The 16,652-nt window shown below is 37.4% G+C and overlaps 1 protein-coding gene, 1 non-coding gene and 1 pseudogene across 4 annotated transcripts in view; 2 read left to right on the forward strand and 1 right to left on the reverse strand.

Moving 5' to 3' along the window:
- Positions 1–16,652, forward strand: part of UBR1 (ubiquitin protein ligase E3 component n-recognin 1) — a 148,979-nt gene that overhangs the window by 30,157 nt on the left and 102,170 nt on the right. For all 3 annotated transcript variants that reach the window (XM_078079463.1, XM_078079464.1, XM_078079465.1), the window contains exons 4-5: positions 1,026–1,136; positions 14,481–14,611. In XM_078079463.1, coding sequence (XP_077935589.1) covers positions 1,026–1,136; positions 14,481–14,611 — 242 coding nt within the window. The remainder of the gene's footprint in view (positions 1–1,025; positions 1,137–14,480; positions 14,612–16,652) is intronic.
- LOC118524034 (U6 spliceosomal RNA) lies at positions 2,865–2,968 on the forward strand. The gene has a single exon (XR_004911399.1). It is a non-coding gene; the product is annotated as a U6 spliceosomal RNA (small nuclear RNA).
- LOC118524030 (prefoldin subunit 6 pseudogene) lies at positions 14,867–15,346 on the reverse strand (annotated as a pseudogene).

Consider the following 16,652-nt stretch of genomic DNA (forward strand, 5'->3'; position numbering starts at 1 on the left):
TTCCTTTTTTCATTTACTGCCACACTGTTAAGGTTTATCACTTTTTTTTTTTAATGTATTTCATTTTCCTCCAAAAGCAGTGCTTCTCTCAGGTTGCCACTTCTGGTCATGCTCACTTTTGATCTTTCCCTGGGAACTGCCAAGTCTCAACCTATGTTCCTCAACATTGGGTGTGACTTTGTGTGTGCTTCATCTAAGTCCTCTGTACCTCTCTGTTTTCTTTCATGGATCTCTTAAGCTCCTCTCTCGTCTGCATTTGTAGGCTTGAAGCAATAGGCAATAGGAACTCTAATGGAACAAGTCATTTGAAGGCCGTTGGCATTTATTTTTCATCTCTCAGTAATGCTGCAGACATGAATTGTGTGATTTTATTGCTCTCCTTGTTTATTTTATGTTTTGGAGAGGGAGGTTTTGGGGAAGATTCAAAATCAGGCCACTGTCATCATCCTATATCAGGATTCATATATGTTGCATCATTTATTTTTTTGTTTGCAGGAACCCTGAAAGGAAAAATAAATAGTAAATAATAATAGTAAAAGTAAAAGTAAATAATTTTAATTGCAGTGGAACATCAAATAGATGTAAATACTGTAAACATTTCTTAACTATATAAGTATTATTATAATGATTTTTAGAAGTGTGTTTAAGCAGAAAAATGTCATTACTCAAGCATTCTAGGTGTTGCATAGTGGGCTGTTTTGTTTTTGTTTTGTTTTTTTTGCATACTTCACAGTCTGTTCTCCATTAGTACACAATTTTAAAAACTATTATTTAAAAGTTAGATGTTTCAAAGCATATTTGTTTCAAAATTTTGTCAGTTTTGAAGGCTCATTTTTGTTGTGATTAAGTATTCAGATTTTTATTTATTTTGGTTAACTAAAATGGTTTTTGGTTTATTTGGTTTCTATTATATTAATGGCAATTAAGGTTTAAGTATTGGGGAGCATTTATTATTTGAGTCATCTTCATCCTTCTTGCTTTGAATTATGTTTGAAATCAAGACAAACTCATTTTTCATTTATCAGATGCATACTTCTACTGGAGGGGGATTTTGTGACTGTGGAGACACAGAGGCATGGAAAACTGGCCCTTTTTGTGTAAGTCATGAACCTGGAAGAGCAGGTACTACAAAAGAGGTAAGAATAGTATTTTTAAAAATTGCTAATTATTTTAAGCTTGATGCAATTAGATAGAAAGAAATGTTATGTGTATGGGTTAAACTCAATTCCATTAAGAAGCCTGCTTTTTATGTTCCAGTATTTAAATGTAAGGAGTTTTATTCCACTCTGTATTCTTTGTCTAAAGAGTGAATTTCTTCTGCTTGTTAAGCAGTCAATTTGATAAGTAAGAGTAAACGACATATAAGGCTAAAAGAGCAAATGGAACAGTAGAACTGACATGTAACTTCAGTAATTCCTTTTCTTAAAGAAAAAACAGTCAATAAGTTGATTATCTGCTATATATCCTAATCAAGAAAAGTGAGTAAGCCCAGATAAAGGCTATTAGGAAGGAGAATGAGGAAAAAACAAAAACCCACAGATACAGAAGAAATTAAAGGGGTATAAAAGACTCTTGATAAGACTGTGCAAGTACATTTGAAAAATGGATTATTTTATCAGACTGTATAAAATTTCATGATTTTTTTCAAACATGGAGAAAATTTGAACAGTTAATAACCAATGAAGAAATTTGGAATGTTGTTATAAGAAAGTACTTCCTAATAAGTACTTCCTATGTTCAAATGGTTTCACAGAGTAACTCTTTTCAGAACTGCAAGAAATAAATAGTTTTTGTACTCTTTAAACTGTTCCAGATAATCCTCTAGCATTGAATACCCCTAGGGCCCAGATTTTGATCTCTTTAAGTACTATTACCTGACCAGGTAATAGTACTTAAAGAGATCAAAACCTTCTTTCTAGGTGAGTCAAGGAATAGGTAAGCTTATGAGGATGGGTTTGTGTCTAAAGAATCTAGGACCCAGCTTGAAAGAGCTGTCATTGATCGAAGTTGGACAATTGGAGCATCAAAATAATACTAATAACTACTATAATTGATTGAATCATAATGTATGAAAATTCATGAGTTCCTAATAAAACTTGCAGAGAACTTAAACAAACAAATAATTTTGCCATGGCAGTGGTTCGTTGCCATGGCAATGGTTATTATATTAATTTCTCACTTTAAAAACTGGTAATTAAAGAGAATGAACTAAGCATTTATTCTACCATTTTTTAAAAAGATTTTATTTATTTTAGAGAGGGAGAGAGCGTGTGCGAGAGCAGGAGTGGGCGGAGGGGCAGAGAGAGAGAATTTGAAGCAGACCACGTCCTGAACTCGCTCTGAACTGGGACCCCTACTCGGGGCTCTATCCCACGACCCTGAGATCATGACCTGAGCCGAAATTGAGAGTTGGACGTTTAACCAACTGAGTCACTCAGGAGGCCCTATTCTACCTTTTCAATAGGAATTATATTTCATGGTAAACAAGTATTTCCAGTTTATGAGGTAAAGCTCTTCTTTCTAGGTGATTGCTAGCTAGCTAATAGAGACGGGATAATAGAATAATCAACATTTTGCAAACCTTGAGGAAATATTTGATTCAGGCAAGGCTCATTAATGGATGCTAAATCCATTAAGACATGAGTTGATAAAGAACAATATTCACATAGTTCTAAATTGTCATGTCATAGATTACTTGCTAGGCATACAGAAAAAAAGTGAAACTTTATAATGGAGATATCATATTGTCATCTCCTGAAACTGGTCATCAGTATTAGCATCATTACTAATAGTGGGGTGATATGGCATAATGAGCCTCCTCACAGGATGTAAAATAAAGTACATAGGTTAACATCTAAAAATCAGCTCACTTGGCAGCACATATGCTAAAATTGAAATGATAAAGAGAAGATTAGCATGGCCCCTGTGTAAGGATGACACACAAACTGGTGAAGTGTTCCATATTTTTATGATTTCACTCATATGTGGAATTTAAGAAACAAAACAGATGAACATAAGGGAAAGAAAAAAAAAAAAGAGAGAGGGAGACAAACCATAAGAGACTCTTAACTATAAAGAATAAACTGAGGGTTGCTGGGGGCAGGGGGATGGGCTAAATGGGTGATGGATATTAAAGAGGGCACTGTGATAAGCACTGGGTGTTATATGTAAGTGATGAATCACTAAATTCTACTCCTGAAACTAGTATTACACTTTATATGTTAACTAAAAGAAATTTGAAATATTGGGAAAAAATAAAATTTTCTAAAAACTGAAAAAAACATACCGCATGATCATCTTAATAGATGTTGCAACGACGTGGATGAACTAGAGGGTATTATGCTAAGCGAAATAAGTCAATCAGAGAAAGACATGTATCATATGATCTCACTGATATAAGGAATTCTTAATCTCAGGAAACAAACTGAGGGTTGCTGGAGTGGTGGGGGGTGGGAGGGATGGGGTGGCTGGGTGATAGACATTGGGGAGGGTATGTGCTATGGTGAGCACTGTGAATTGTGTAAGACTGATGAATCACAGACCTGTACCTCTGAAACAAATAATACATTATATGTTAAAAAAAAAAAAGAAGAAGAAGAAGATAGCGGGAAGGGAAAAATGAAGGCGGGGGGAATCAGAGGGGGAGACGAACCATGAGAGACTATGGACTCTGAGAGACAAACTGAGGGTTCTAGAGGGGAAGGGGGTAGGGGGATGGGTTAGCCTGGTGATGGGTATTAAAGAGGGCACGTACTGAATGGAGCACTGGGTGTTATATGCAAACAATGAATCATGGAACACTACATCAAAAACTAATGATGTATGGTGATTAACATAACATAATAAAATAAAATTTAAAAAAAAGTTTATGTGGAATTATAAGGGACACAGAATAGCCAAAACAACCTTGAAAAAGAACAAAGTTGGAGAATTCATACTTCTCTATTTCAAAACCTACTGCAAAGCAACAGTAATCAAGATAGTGTGATATGACATAATGATAAACAGAGAGATTATGAGAATAGGTTTGAGAGCCCAGAAATAAACCCACATGTCTGTGGTCAACTGTTTTTCAACCAGAATAGGAAGGGCATATCCCTAAGAAAAGAATAGTCTTTTTATCAAGTGGTACCAGAACAACTAGATATCCACATGCAAAAGAATGAGTCTGGATCCCTAGCTCACACCATACATGAAAATTAGCTCAAAATGGATCAAAGACCTAAATGTGAGAGCTAAAACTATAAAACTCTTAGAAGAAAACATAGAGGTAAATCTTCATTACCTCATATTTGGCAGTGGATTGATAGATATGACAGCAAAAGCCTGAGTAATACAAGAAAAAATAGATAATTGGACTTCATCAAAGGACACTGTCAAGAAAATGAAAAGTATACAGAATGGGAGAAATATGTTTGCAAATCATATTTTCTGATAAGGGACTTGTATCTAGAGCTTATAAAGAGCTCTTAAGGGGCGCCTGGGTGGCTCAGTCATTAAGCATCTGCCTTCGGCTCAGGTCATGATCCCAGGGTCCTGGGATCGAGCCCCGCATCGGGCTCCCCGCTCCAAGGGAAGCCTGCTTCTCCCTCTCCCACTCCCCCTGCTTATGTTCCCTCTCTCGCTGTGTCTCTCTCTGTAAAATAAATAAATAAAATCTTGAAAAAAAAGAGCTCTTAAAACTCCATAATAAAAAGACAACCCAATTTTTAAAACAAGCAAATAGTCATTTCTTCATAGTCATTTCTGGGGCACCTGGGTGGCTCAGTCCGTTAAGCATCTGCCTTTGGCTAGGGTCATGATCTTGGGGTCCTGGGATGGAGCCCCGTGTCGGGCTCCCTGCTCAGTGGGGAGCCTGCTTCTCCCTCTCCCTCTGCCTGCTGCTGTGCCTACTTGTGCTCTTTCTGTCTTTGTCAAATAAATAAATAAAATCTTTAAAAGTAAGTAAAAGCTTTCACCAAATTAGGAATAGAAACAGTGAAACAAGCAGAATACAAAATGGGCAAAAGACTTTAATAGACATTTCTCCAAAGAAGACATACAAATAGCCAATAGGCACATGAGAAGATGCTCAACATCACTTAGGGAATCCTTAAGGAAATACACATCAAAACCATAATGAGGGCACCTGGGTGGCTCAGTTGGTTAGGCATCTGCCTTCAGCTCGGGTCATGACCCCAGGGTCCTGGGATCGACCCCACGTCGGGCTCCCTGCTTGGCGGGGAGCCTGTTTCTCCCTCTCCCCCTGCCTGACACTCCCCCTGCTTATGCTCCCACTCCCTCCTTCTCTCTCTGTCAAATAAATAAATAAAATCTTTAATAAATAAATAAATAAATAAAATTTAAAAAAGGAAAAAAAATGAAGTCATTTCATCAAAGAGTGTGTACACACACACACACACACACACAGCCAATAAGCACATGAGAAGATGCTTAGCATCATTACTCATTAGGGAAATGCAAACCAAAATCATGACATTCTTTTTCCTACCCACTAATGGCTGTAATCAACAAGGCAAATAATAACAAGTGTTAGTGAGAATGTGACAAAGTTGGAGCCCTCATATGCTGTTGGTAGAAATGTAGAATAGTGCAGCCACTTTGGAAAATAGTCTAGCAGTTCTTCAAATGATTAAATGTAGAGTTATCATACACCCTAGCAGCTCCACTTCTAGGTATATACTCAAAATAATTAAAAACAGTTGTTCAAGCAAATATTTAGACATGAATGTTCATGGTAGCGTTATTCATAATAATATTGTTATGACAGTATTATTATAGAATAATATATTACTCATAATAAAAAGTAGAAACAACTCAATGTCCATCAACTCAATGTCCATCCAGCTGTCCATAAGCCTCCTTATCCCTCTGCCTCTCTCTCTCTGTCTCTCGTGAATAAATAAATAAAATCTTAAAAAAAAAAAAAAATGTGTTTAGCCTGAACTTAATAAAACCTTGAGGTTTAACTTTTAGGAAATACAGGGGAGACATGAACATGATAAAGAAGACCACAAGGAAGATAAATATAAATTAATGTAGGACATTTCAAGGCAAATCTAGAAGATAGGAGTTTTTATAGGAAGTATGGCCTGGTTTCTGTCATGAAGAACAAAAGCTGGAAGTGGGGATGGGAGATTCATTTAGATGTAAGTGATGTAGACATAATAACCAAATGCAGTAGATATTTTGGGAAGAATTAAGGAAATTGAATATGATCAAGACATTAGATGATATTTAAAAATTATTAATGTTACTAGATATAATAATGGTATTATAAGTATGTAAGAAAAAAATTTTTAGAGATACATATTAAGTATTTAGGGGTAAAATATAATTAATTTTTACGTTAAAATACTTGAACAAAAAATACATATATGGAAAAATAACAGTTATTGAATTTAGGTAAAAGTGTGTTTATTATACTGATCTTCCTCTTTTTCTGTATTTAAAAAATTTTACTGATTAAAAATAAAAATCAGGGATACCTGGGTGGCTCAGTTGGTTAAGTGTCTGGCTTCAGCTCAGGTCATGATCCCAGGGTCCTGGAATCAAATCCCACATCGGGCTCCTTGCTTGGCTGGGAGCCTGCTTCTCCCTCTGCCTGCCACTCCCCCTGCTTGTGCTTGCTCTCTCTCTCTCTCTCTCTCTGACAAATAAATAAAAATCTTGAAAAAAAAATAAAAATAAAAATCACTCAATTAAACACCAAGTAAATAACAAAAACATAGAAACTGTCCTTAAGCATAGAAGGGGGAAAAGAGAAAGTTTCCAAATTTGTTACCTAAAGCCAACATTATATTGACCTCATATCTGACAAAATAGAGAATTTACAGATCAGTTTTATTAATAATTGTTATGCTGAAATACTAAATAAAACATTACTGGGTGAAATCAAGTTTAAAGGAATCATGTAGCACTATCATGCTTACATTCCTGGAATGACCTCTTGGAATTCACTTGTGAAACCATTAATCCTGGCACTTTCTGGGAAAGTAGCTTCTTTTTTCTTTTCTTTTTTTTTTTTTAATTTTAAAAAATTTTTATTTAAATTCAATTTAATTAACACATACTATATTATTAGTTTCAGGGGTAGAATTTAGTGATTCATCAGTTGCATACAACAACACCCAGTGCTTGTTACTTCAAGTGCCCTCCTTAATGCCTGTCACCCAGTTACCCCATCCCCCCACCCTCCTCCCCTGCAGCAACCTCAGTTTGTTTCCTGGAGTAAAGAGTCTCTTATGGTTTGCCTTCCTCTCTGTTTTCATCTAATTTTATTTTCCTCTGTTTTCATCTAATTTTATTTTCCCTTCCCTTCCCCTATGTTCATCTGTTGTGTTTCTTAAGTTCCACATATGATTGAAATCATATATTTTTCTCTGACTTATTTTGCTTAGCATAATAACCTCAAGTTCCATCCACGTTGTTGCAAATGGCAAGATCTCATTCTTTTTTTTTTTTTTTTTAAAGATTTTATTTATTTATTTGACAGAGATAGCAAAAGCAGGAACACAAGCAAGGGGAGTGGGAGAGGGAGAAGCAGGCTCCCTGCCGAGCAGGGAGCCCGATGCAGGGCTCGATCCCAGGACCCTGGGATCATGACCTGAGCCGAAGGCAGACGCCTAACGACTGAGCCACCCAGGCACCCCAGGATTTCATTCTTTTTGATGGCTGAGTAATACTCCATTCTGTGGAATATAGCTTATATATACATACATAAACACACTACACACCACATCTGGGCTCTTCCCATATTTTGGCTATTCTGGACATTGCTGCTATAAACATTGGGTTGCATGTGCCTCTTCAAATCCGTATTTTTGTATCCTTTGGATAAATACCTAGTAGTGCAATTGCTGGGTCATAGGGCATTTCTATTTTTAACTTTTTGAGGAACCTCCATACTGTTTTCCAGGGTGGCTGTACCAGTTTGCATTCCCAGGAACAGTGTAACAGGGTTCCCCTTTCTCCGCATCTTCACCAACATCTGTTGTTTCCTGAGTTGTTAATTTTAGTTGGGAAAGTAGCTTCTTTGATAACATTCTCAATTTCTTCCAGGATTATTGACCTGAAATCAAAAGTCATTAATCATGTTTGATGATAAAACACTAGGGTATTCCCATTATAGAGAGAAGAAAAGGAAATCCACTGCTGTTGTTATTTAACACTGTTGTGGAAGTCAATCAAATAGACTCACAGAATAAACTGAAATACATCAGTATTGGAGAGGAGGCAAAATCGTCATGATACCTGGAAAACCCAAGAATGTTAACTGAAAAAGAAATAGAAAGTAGAGTTTAGTCCAGTTATTGGTTACAGAACTCATATTAAAAACCATTAGTTTTTCTGTTTAATGTATTCAACAAATATTACTTGAATGCCTTACAAGCAATAATATCTTTTAGAAAATATAATGGAAGGGGCACCTGGGTGGTACAATTGGTTAAGTATCCAAGTCTTGGTTTTGGCTCGGGTTGTGATCTCAGACTCGTGAGATCAAGCTCCATGTTGGGCTCTGCACTTAGCATGAAGTCTGCTTCAGATTCTATCACTCTCTCCCTCTGCCCCTCCTGCTCATGCACGCTTTCTCTCTAAAATAAATAAATCTTGGGGGAAAAAAAAAATGTAATGGAAGAGGGGTGCTCGGCTGGCTCAGTCAGTGGAGCATATGACTCTTGATCTTGAGGTCGTGAGTTCAAGCCTCATGTTGGGTATAGAGATTATTTTTTTAAAAAATGTAATGGAGGAGAAGATCTCATTCATTATAGCATGAGAAAAAATATACTTATGGAATAATACTTTGGAAAAAAATAAATCTGCCAGGTCTATTTTAAGAAACTTGAAAAGTATACTCCAATAGGCATGAAAGAAAGAAAAATCAGGAGATAGGGCGCCTGGGTGGCTCAGTCATTAAGCATCTGCCTTCGGCTCAGGTCATGATCCCGGGGTCCTGAGATCGAGCCCTGCATCGGGCTCCCTGCTCCGCAGGAAGCCTGCTTCTCCCTCTCCCACTCCCCCTGCTTGTGTTCCCTGTCTCGCTGTCTTTCTCTCTGTCAAATAAATAAAATCTTAAAAAAAAAAAGTATCTCTTTTAAAAAAAAAATCAGGAGATATACTTCATTTTTGGATTGGAAGATTCAATATTACAAAAAAATATACAGTATCAAAATTTTTTCTAGAGTTCATCCACAAAATCAGTATTTCCCCAACCAGAATAATAGCCAAATACTCTTTTGGAACTTGACAAAGCAGAAGTTCTTCTGGAAAAATAATCTGTGAGAATTGTCAGGAAAAGCTGAAATAAAGAGTTATGAGTATGAGTAGGTCTAACAGACTTAAAATGTACTAAAGAGCTGTAGTAATACAAATAATGTGACTCTTGCTACAGCAATAGACAGCAAAGAATGGAATAGGAAAGAGAATCTAAATCCAAATTGGTAGTAAAGATAGCATTTCAGATCGGTGGTGGTATGTAACTGGCTGCCCATTTGAGGGGAAAAAAATATAAAGCTTGATCAGATAAATTCCAGAAATATCAAGGATTTTTTAAAGCTTTTTTTTAAAGAAAAGAAATTATGAACTTGTTAGAAGGAAATATGGGTAAATTTTTAAAAATAATCTTGAAGTAGATTGGGCTTTTCTAAGATTTTTCTTTAAATTCAGAAGCCATAAAAAGGAAACGATAATAAATTTCTTCTGCAAATATTAATAACTTCTTTATAGTAAAAACTTTGTCATGAGATTAAATGACAGACCAGAAAAAAACATTGCAATGTATCATAAAGGATAATGATCTATCATTAAGAAACCCCTGGTATTCTGTATGTTTGTGCTATGTGACCACTTGTGTGTAGTGTACTCTATTTTACAAAACTCAGAATGGAAAGAAATGGAATTATATTTGGAGAGGTAAAATGTGTTGTCTTCTCTTGAGTAGAAGCATCAGAGGGCAACAGTATGGGCTCTAGAACAGGTGTCCTCAGTTTGTTTTAGAACCCCACTGATAGCTCTGTGACTTTGGCAGAGTTACTCAACCTTTCTACCTTTCAGTATATCTCTAAACTGGAGATAATACCATCCGCCTCTCAGGGCTGTGAGGATTAAATGAGGTAATACATGCAAAGTGCTTAGCTCTAGAATTTGCCTGGGAGTATTCTAAGGGCCCAGTAAATGTTAGCTGTCGTCATTAGTATTAGTATTACAGCTCCTACTACTTTTCCCATTACCTTTCTTACTTCTGATACTAATAATACCTCACATTTGTATGTTTTAGAATTAACAGAAATCTTTCATGCGAATTATATAATTTTATCCTCATTACTACTTTGTGAGGTAGATACAGTAGCTCCATTTTATAGAAGTAGAAACAGAGCCTCAGTAAAGTGACTTGCTCAGCTTTGCATTATCTAGTCAGTGGCAAAGTTGGACCTAAAATTAAGATCTTTAGATTCTGCGTTCCAGACGGTTTTTTTAAAATCTTGAATTTAGAAATAATTTCAAATTTATGAAAAGCTGCAAAAATAAAAATAGTACAAAGAATAGTCGTATACTTGTTACCCATTCACCAATTGTTAGTCTTTTCCCCCATTTACTTTTATTCAGCATTCGATTTTTAGATTGCCTCTTCCCTCTTACTCGTTTACTTGTCCTAATCTCAGATGGCCATTCCTTCACTTGACAAATACTTATCAAGTGCCCGTTTCTTGATTAAATATTACCAAATGTCCATTACCTGGAATACCAGTGTAACCCTTTCAATTTTATTCTCATTTTTGTTTTAAGGAACGCTTTTAATTCTGATTATTTCACTTTCCTCTTCTAATACGTCAAAATATTTTGAAATCTTTTGGCACGTAGAGAGTGATTTGTGGCTTGGTTTTTATAACCTGTTCATTCCATAACTAGTCATTCTGCAAAAACTGTCTTTGTGTTTTATTTATTTATTTATTTATTTAATATTTTATTTATTTATTTGACAGACAGTGAGAGAGGGAACACAAGCAGGAGGAGCGGGAGAGGGTGAAGCAAGCTTCCCGCTGAGCAGGGAGCCCAATGCGGGGCTCACGGGGCTGGATCCCAGCACCCTGGGATCATGACCTGAGCTGAAGGCAGATGCTTAACGACTGAGCCACCCAGGCACCCCTGTCTTTGTGTTCTTTTTTTTTTTTTTAAGATTTCATTTATTTTTTTGACAGAGAGAGACACAGCAAGAGAGGGAACACAAGAAGGGGGAGTGGGAGAGGGAGAGAGAGAGAGAGAGAGAAGCAGGCTTCCCGCTGAGCAGGGAGCCGGATGAGGGGCTCCAGGACACTGGGATCATGACCTGAGCCAAAGGCAGATGCTTAACGACTGAGCCACCCAGGCGCCCCTTTCTTTTTGTTTTAAATACCTGAAGAATCCTTGGGAGTTAAGTTGACTCACTGAGTTTACAAAACTAGCTTCCCTCCCTCTGCCTCATGGATTTCCAGTCCGTTTGGGGTTTTCCTGAATCATAGTGGCCTCAGAACACTGAATTTAGTCTTGAACTAAGCTGATCTTGGATTTAGAATTAGATTCAAAGGGTGATTGGTCGTTCAGGCTTATCCAAAAAGTAAACCTGGATATTCTGGAACTTACTGATTATCTGGAGGTGAAAGAAGGGCACCTATGGCTAGCATATAACTAATCAATTCATGCAACACAAACAGTCCTGTGTACCTAGCGTTTTGTTTCATCTTTGCTTTGATGAATGTGAAAGCCATACTCTACCAGGTGCATGGCATTGTGCCAGTCATAGTGGGGATCTACCAAGTGTAATCTGCTCTGGCTGATACTAATCAGCCAATCATCCAGCTTTTGGCAATGTCTTTTGAAGAGAGGCCTCTTTCCTGTATATGTATAAAAGCAGTTTCTCTCTAGTTTTGCAGTACATTTCTGGGTTAATTATTAAGTTGTTTTTTTTTTTTCCTGTTTAGATTATAGCCCTTTTGTTTCCTCTCATTGACCTTCTTATTTTCTAAGCATTAGATGCTTTGCTTGAAAGTTTCTTATATACTTACCAGACCTCTTCTAAAGGACTTACTTCTGATTGCTATGGCATGGAAGTAATGAGTTGATTCTTTTAACTCTTCACCTCAGACTACTATTTTGAAGAATTCAAAAGGATATACTGAGCTAAAAAAAATACATATATATGAAATAGGAATGTAGTGGACCAATATTGCTCTTAGTACTTTGGCACTCTTTGTATCTCTCTCTAGTAAATGCTTCTGAACAAAATCTCCAGAGAGAAGGTGACATATTGAAGAGAAGGTAAAAATTGAAATCATAAAGCATTGGAGAGTGAGAAAGAATAGGTGCAAAATAGTAAAAATGTGTAGGTTAAGAGTTTGGTGAATGCAGAATGAAACAGTTCATTAGAACAGTCTGTAGCAGGTAGGTTAAATTTTAATATTAAAGTCTTATATTGAATTTCTACTGGATTTTTTTGTCTTAAAGAGCTCCTTTGTTTTATTTTCCTGTTTACTCTTTGTTTAAACAGCTTATTGAGATGTAACTTGGTACCATATTAAAAAATTCTCCCATTTAAAGTGTATAATTCAGCACTTTTTGGTGTATTCACAGAGTTTTTCATCCATCACCTCAATTATAGAACATTTTCATCACCCCCAAAAGAAACCCTGTATCCATCAGCAGTCACTCTCCATTTCTTACAAACTCCCCAGCCTTAGGCAATCACTATTTTACTTTCTGTCCCTATACATATGCCTATTATGGACATTTTATATAAATGGGATCATATAGTATGTGGTCTTCTATGATTGGCTTTTTTCACCAGCATAATGTTTTCAAGGTTCATCCATGTTGTACCAGGTACTTTTTGGTACAAGTAATATTCTGTTGTATAAGAATTCATATTTTAGGGGCGCCTGGGTGGCTCAGTCATTAAGCGTCTGCCTTCGGCTCAGGTCATGATTTCGGGGTCCTGGGATCAAGCCCCGCGTTGGGCTCTCTGCTCAGCAGAGAGCCTGCTTCTCTCTCTCCCACTCCCCCTGCTTGTGTTCCCTCTCTCGCTGTGTCTCTCCCTGTCAAATAAATAAAATCTTAAAAAAAAAAAAAAGAATTCATATTTTATTTATCCATTCATCAGTTGATAGACATTGGGGTTGTTTCCACTCTTTGGCTATTATAAATAATGCTGCTATGAATATTTGTGTATATGTTTTTGTTTCAGACATGTTTTCATTTATTTTGTATAGATATGTAGGAGTGGAATTGCTGGGTCATATAACTATGCTAAATATTTTGAGCATCTATCAGACTATTTTCCGAATTGGCTGCACCATCTTACATTTCCACCAGCAGTGTATAAACGTTCAAATTTCTCTACATCCTGGCCAGCACTTGTTATTATGTGTCTTTTTTATTACAGTAACTGTAGCAGGTGTAAAGAAGTATCTCATTGTGGTTTTGATTTGTATCAAAATCAAAAGAGCATTTGAATGGATTTTTTAGCTGACTGATTTCAGCAAGCCTTTTGTTAAGGAGGTAGTGGTCTGTAATAAAGAGAACATGGTGGGGCGCCTGGGTGGCTCAGATGGTTAAGCGTCTGCCTTCGGCTCAGGTCATGATTCCAGGGCTTGGGATCGAGCCCCGCGTTGGGCTCCTGGCTCAGCAGGGAGCCTGCTTCTCCCTCTCCCTCTGTCTACCCCCCGCTCATGCTCTCTCTCTCTCTGTATCTCTGTGTCTCAAATGAATAAATAAAATCTTTAAAAAAAAAAAAAAGAGAACATGGTTTTTTGTGGGAGCCAAAGACTCAGGTTTTAGTCATTTCTGCTATTTATAGGCTCTTTTACCTTGGATGGGTTCCTTATCCTTTAAATGTCACGAATTCTCGGACATCTGGGTGGCACATTCCGTTAAGCATCTGCCTTCTGCTCAGGTCATGATCCCAGGGTTCTGGGATCAAGCCCGCATTGGGCTCCCTGCTCAGTGGGGAGCCTCCTTCTCCCTTTCCCTCTGCCTCTCCCCCCCTGCTCATTTTCTCTCTTGTGTGTGCTCTCTCATGCTCTCTCTCTCAAATAAATAATATCTTTTTAAAAAATGTCACTAACTCTCTCCCTTTCTTACAGAGTGGGTATGAGGATCAGTTGAAATAATGAGAAAAGTTTTTTGTAAGGTCTAAGGGATAACCAAATGTTCTCTGATATTACCATAATTAGGCTACTCAGGAAGGCAGAGAACATTCATAAGGGAGAGCATCACTAAAAAGGGGACTCTGTGTTCTATCTCCTTTCCTTTCTATCTGTAGCACCAACTTGGCCACAAGGAATTAAGCTAAACTGATGTGAATAGCAACCCTCCTGAGCTCAACTTGAATTTGTTCCTGAAGGATGGTGTAATGAAGTCATTAAAATAATTACAAATTAATAACATTTTCTCAACCATTTATTTGTATACAATGTTAGTAGTTATATTTTTTCTATATTGTCTTACAGAATTTACGTTGTCCATTGAATGAAGAGGTAATTGCCCAAGCCCGGAAAATATTCCCTTCAGTGATAAAATACATTGTAGAAATGACTATATGGGAAGAGGAAAAAGAACTGCCTCCTGAACTCCAGATAAGGTGAGGACATTTTTCAAAAGGGAGAAGTTTTAGCAAAGATTATAATTTATTGGCATTATGACAATTATGTAGAGAATTCTCTTTTGGGAATACTTCCAAAATGTCCATTTATATGAGATGCTCTGCACAGGCACTAACAGAAAGTAAGCCAAAAGAAGACCCTAAACAGGAGCTGCTGACTTTTAAGAAAGAGCATTTTGGGGGTCTTTTTTTTTGGTCGGAAAACATGAGGTGTTTTCACATTTTATTAGCTACAGTATAGACCCTAGAGCTGCTTCATTCCCTCCCCTCCCCTTCCCCCACCACGGGGTCAGGCCTTCCCAGAAGCCCCTGCCTTGGCTGCCTGGGCCCGCTGGAACTCCTGCTGCAGCTGAGTCAGGGTCTCCCTCTGTTGCTCTGACTGCTGTTCGAGGTCCTGGAGCTGGGATTCATATCGCTTAATTTCAGCTGTGATACAGTCCAGCCTCTTCCCCACTGTGGCCTGAGCCTCTCCCAGCTCCTGTTTGACCAGCACAGGACGCAGAAATTTAAAGACCATGTTGGATGCATCTAGCAGGGCCAGCTCCTCCTTCACAGTATTACTTTTCTGTTAGTTGTGCCTCAAGCTTTGCCACCCCGACATGGATTTACTCAAGTCCTTCTGTAGCTGCTGATATTTCTCCCCCTTTCCCTGTAGCTTCTTCTGGATTAGCTCAGCCCATGGCGGGGATAAAGGCCTTTCTTTCATTATTTGGGCTGGGGGTCTTATTCTAAATGATTTATAAGGACCTAGTAGCTACTCATCCCAGAAGAGAAGTAAATTGCCCAGTTTGATCCTGTCCTAGACCACCACCAGATTCCCCAAGAGGTTTGTGATGGTAATAAGAAGATAGCCCTTTACCATGTGCTTTGATACCTAGGATTATTTCCCTACTAGTTGTAGGGATTTAACATTTTAAAACTAAAACCCAGCAATTTTTAACAGCCATAAGTCTTTCAGTGACAGATTTGCTCTTAACTTACAAAGGTACAAGAGAATTCCAGATCTGATATGAAGATACAGTTTGGGCCTTGTGGGAATTTTTCTATCCATGTAATATTAGGAATTTCACAAAATTGCATCACAAATTCAAATACTGTTGTTCCTTTTACGGATTTTTTTTGTTTTAGGAGGAGAGAGAATTAAGAATTTTAATTTATAAAGACATTAAATGTATTGTTTTGACTCTTTGTGGGCCATAAACTGCTTGGGGAAATAAAGGTCATCAGAGATTGCATCCAAAAAAGCTTTAATTTCAGATATGTGATAATGTCAATTAAACTCTTTAAGAAACTTTGTGTTGTTGGGGTGCCTGTGTGGCTCAGTCGCTTAAGCGTCTATTTTCAGCTCAGGTCATGATCCCAGGGTCCTGGGATCCAACCCCCACGTGAGGTTCCCTGCTCAGCAGGGAGTCTGCTTTCCCTCTCCCTCTCTCTAATAAATAAATAAATAAATAAATCTTAAAAAAAAGAAAAAGAAACTTTGTGTTGGTAAACATGATACTAGCAATCTGCCAGCATGAAAAGGGAGAGTTGCTTGAGTTTGAGTGTATGTATAGCAGCACCAGACTTCAGATTCATAGATCTGAATTTGAGGCCTTCTAACTGCTTTTTGGCATTGTGACCATGGAGAAGTTTTTTTGGTTTTTTTTTGTTTTTTTTTAAAGTAAGCTCTACACTCAACATGGGGCTTGAACTCTTGACCCCAAGATCAAGAGCCAGATGCTCTACTGACGGAGCCAGCCAAGCACCCCTGTTTCCTGAGCTCTAACAGGCCTGAGAAAATCTGCCTCTTAGAGTTATGAGTTGAATAAATAAATAAAACCTTAAAAAAAAAAAAAAATAGAGTTATGAGTTGGATTGAGTATATTATAAAAGCATACTGTAAACTGTTTAAAACTCATAATAACATCTGACATTTGTGTAGCCCAGGACAAGTGCTTTCACATTTTTTATGAGATCCTCACACCACTCTTGAATGTAGATACTATACTCTTTTTAAAGATGGAAGAGGCACTGTCAT

Source organism: Halichoerus grypus, chromosome 8 (genome assembly GCF_964656455.1).
Source record: "Halichoerus grypus chromosome 8, mHalGry1.hap1.1, whole genome shotgun sequence".
Taxonomy (NCBI): Eukaryota; Metazoa; Chordata; class Mammalia; order Carnivora; family Phocidae; genus Halichoerus; species Halichoerus grypus.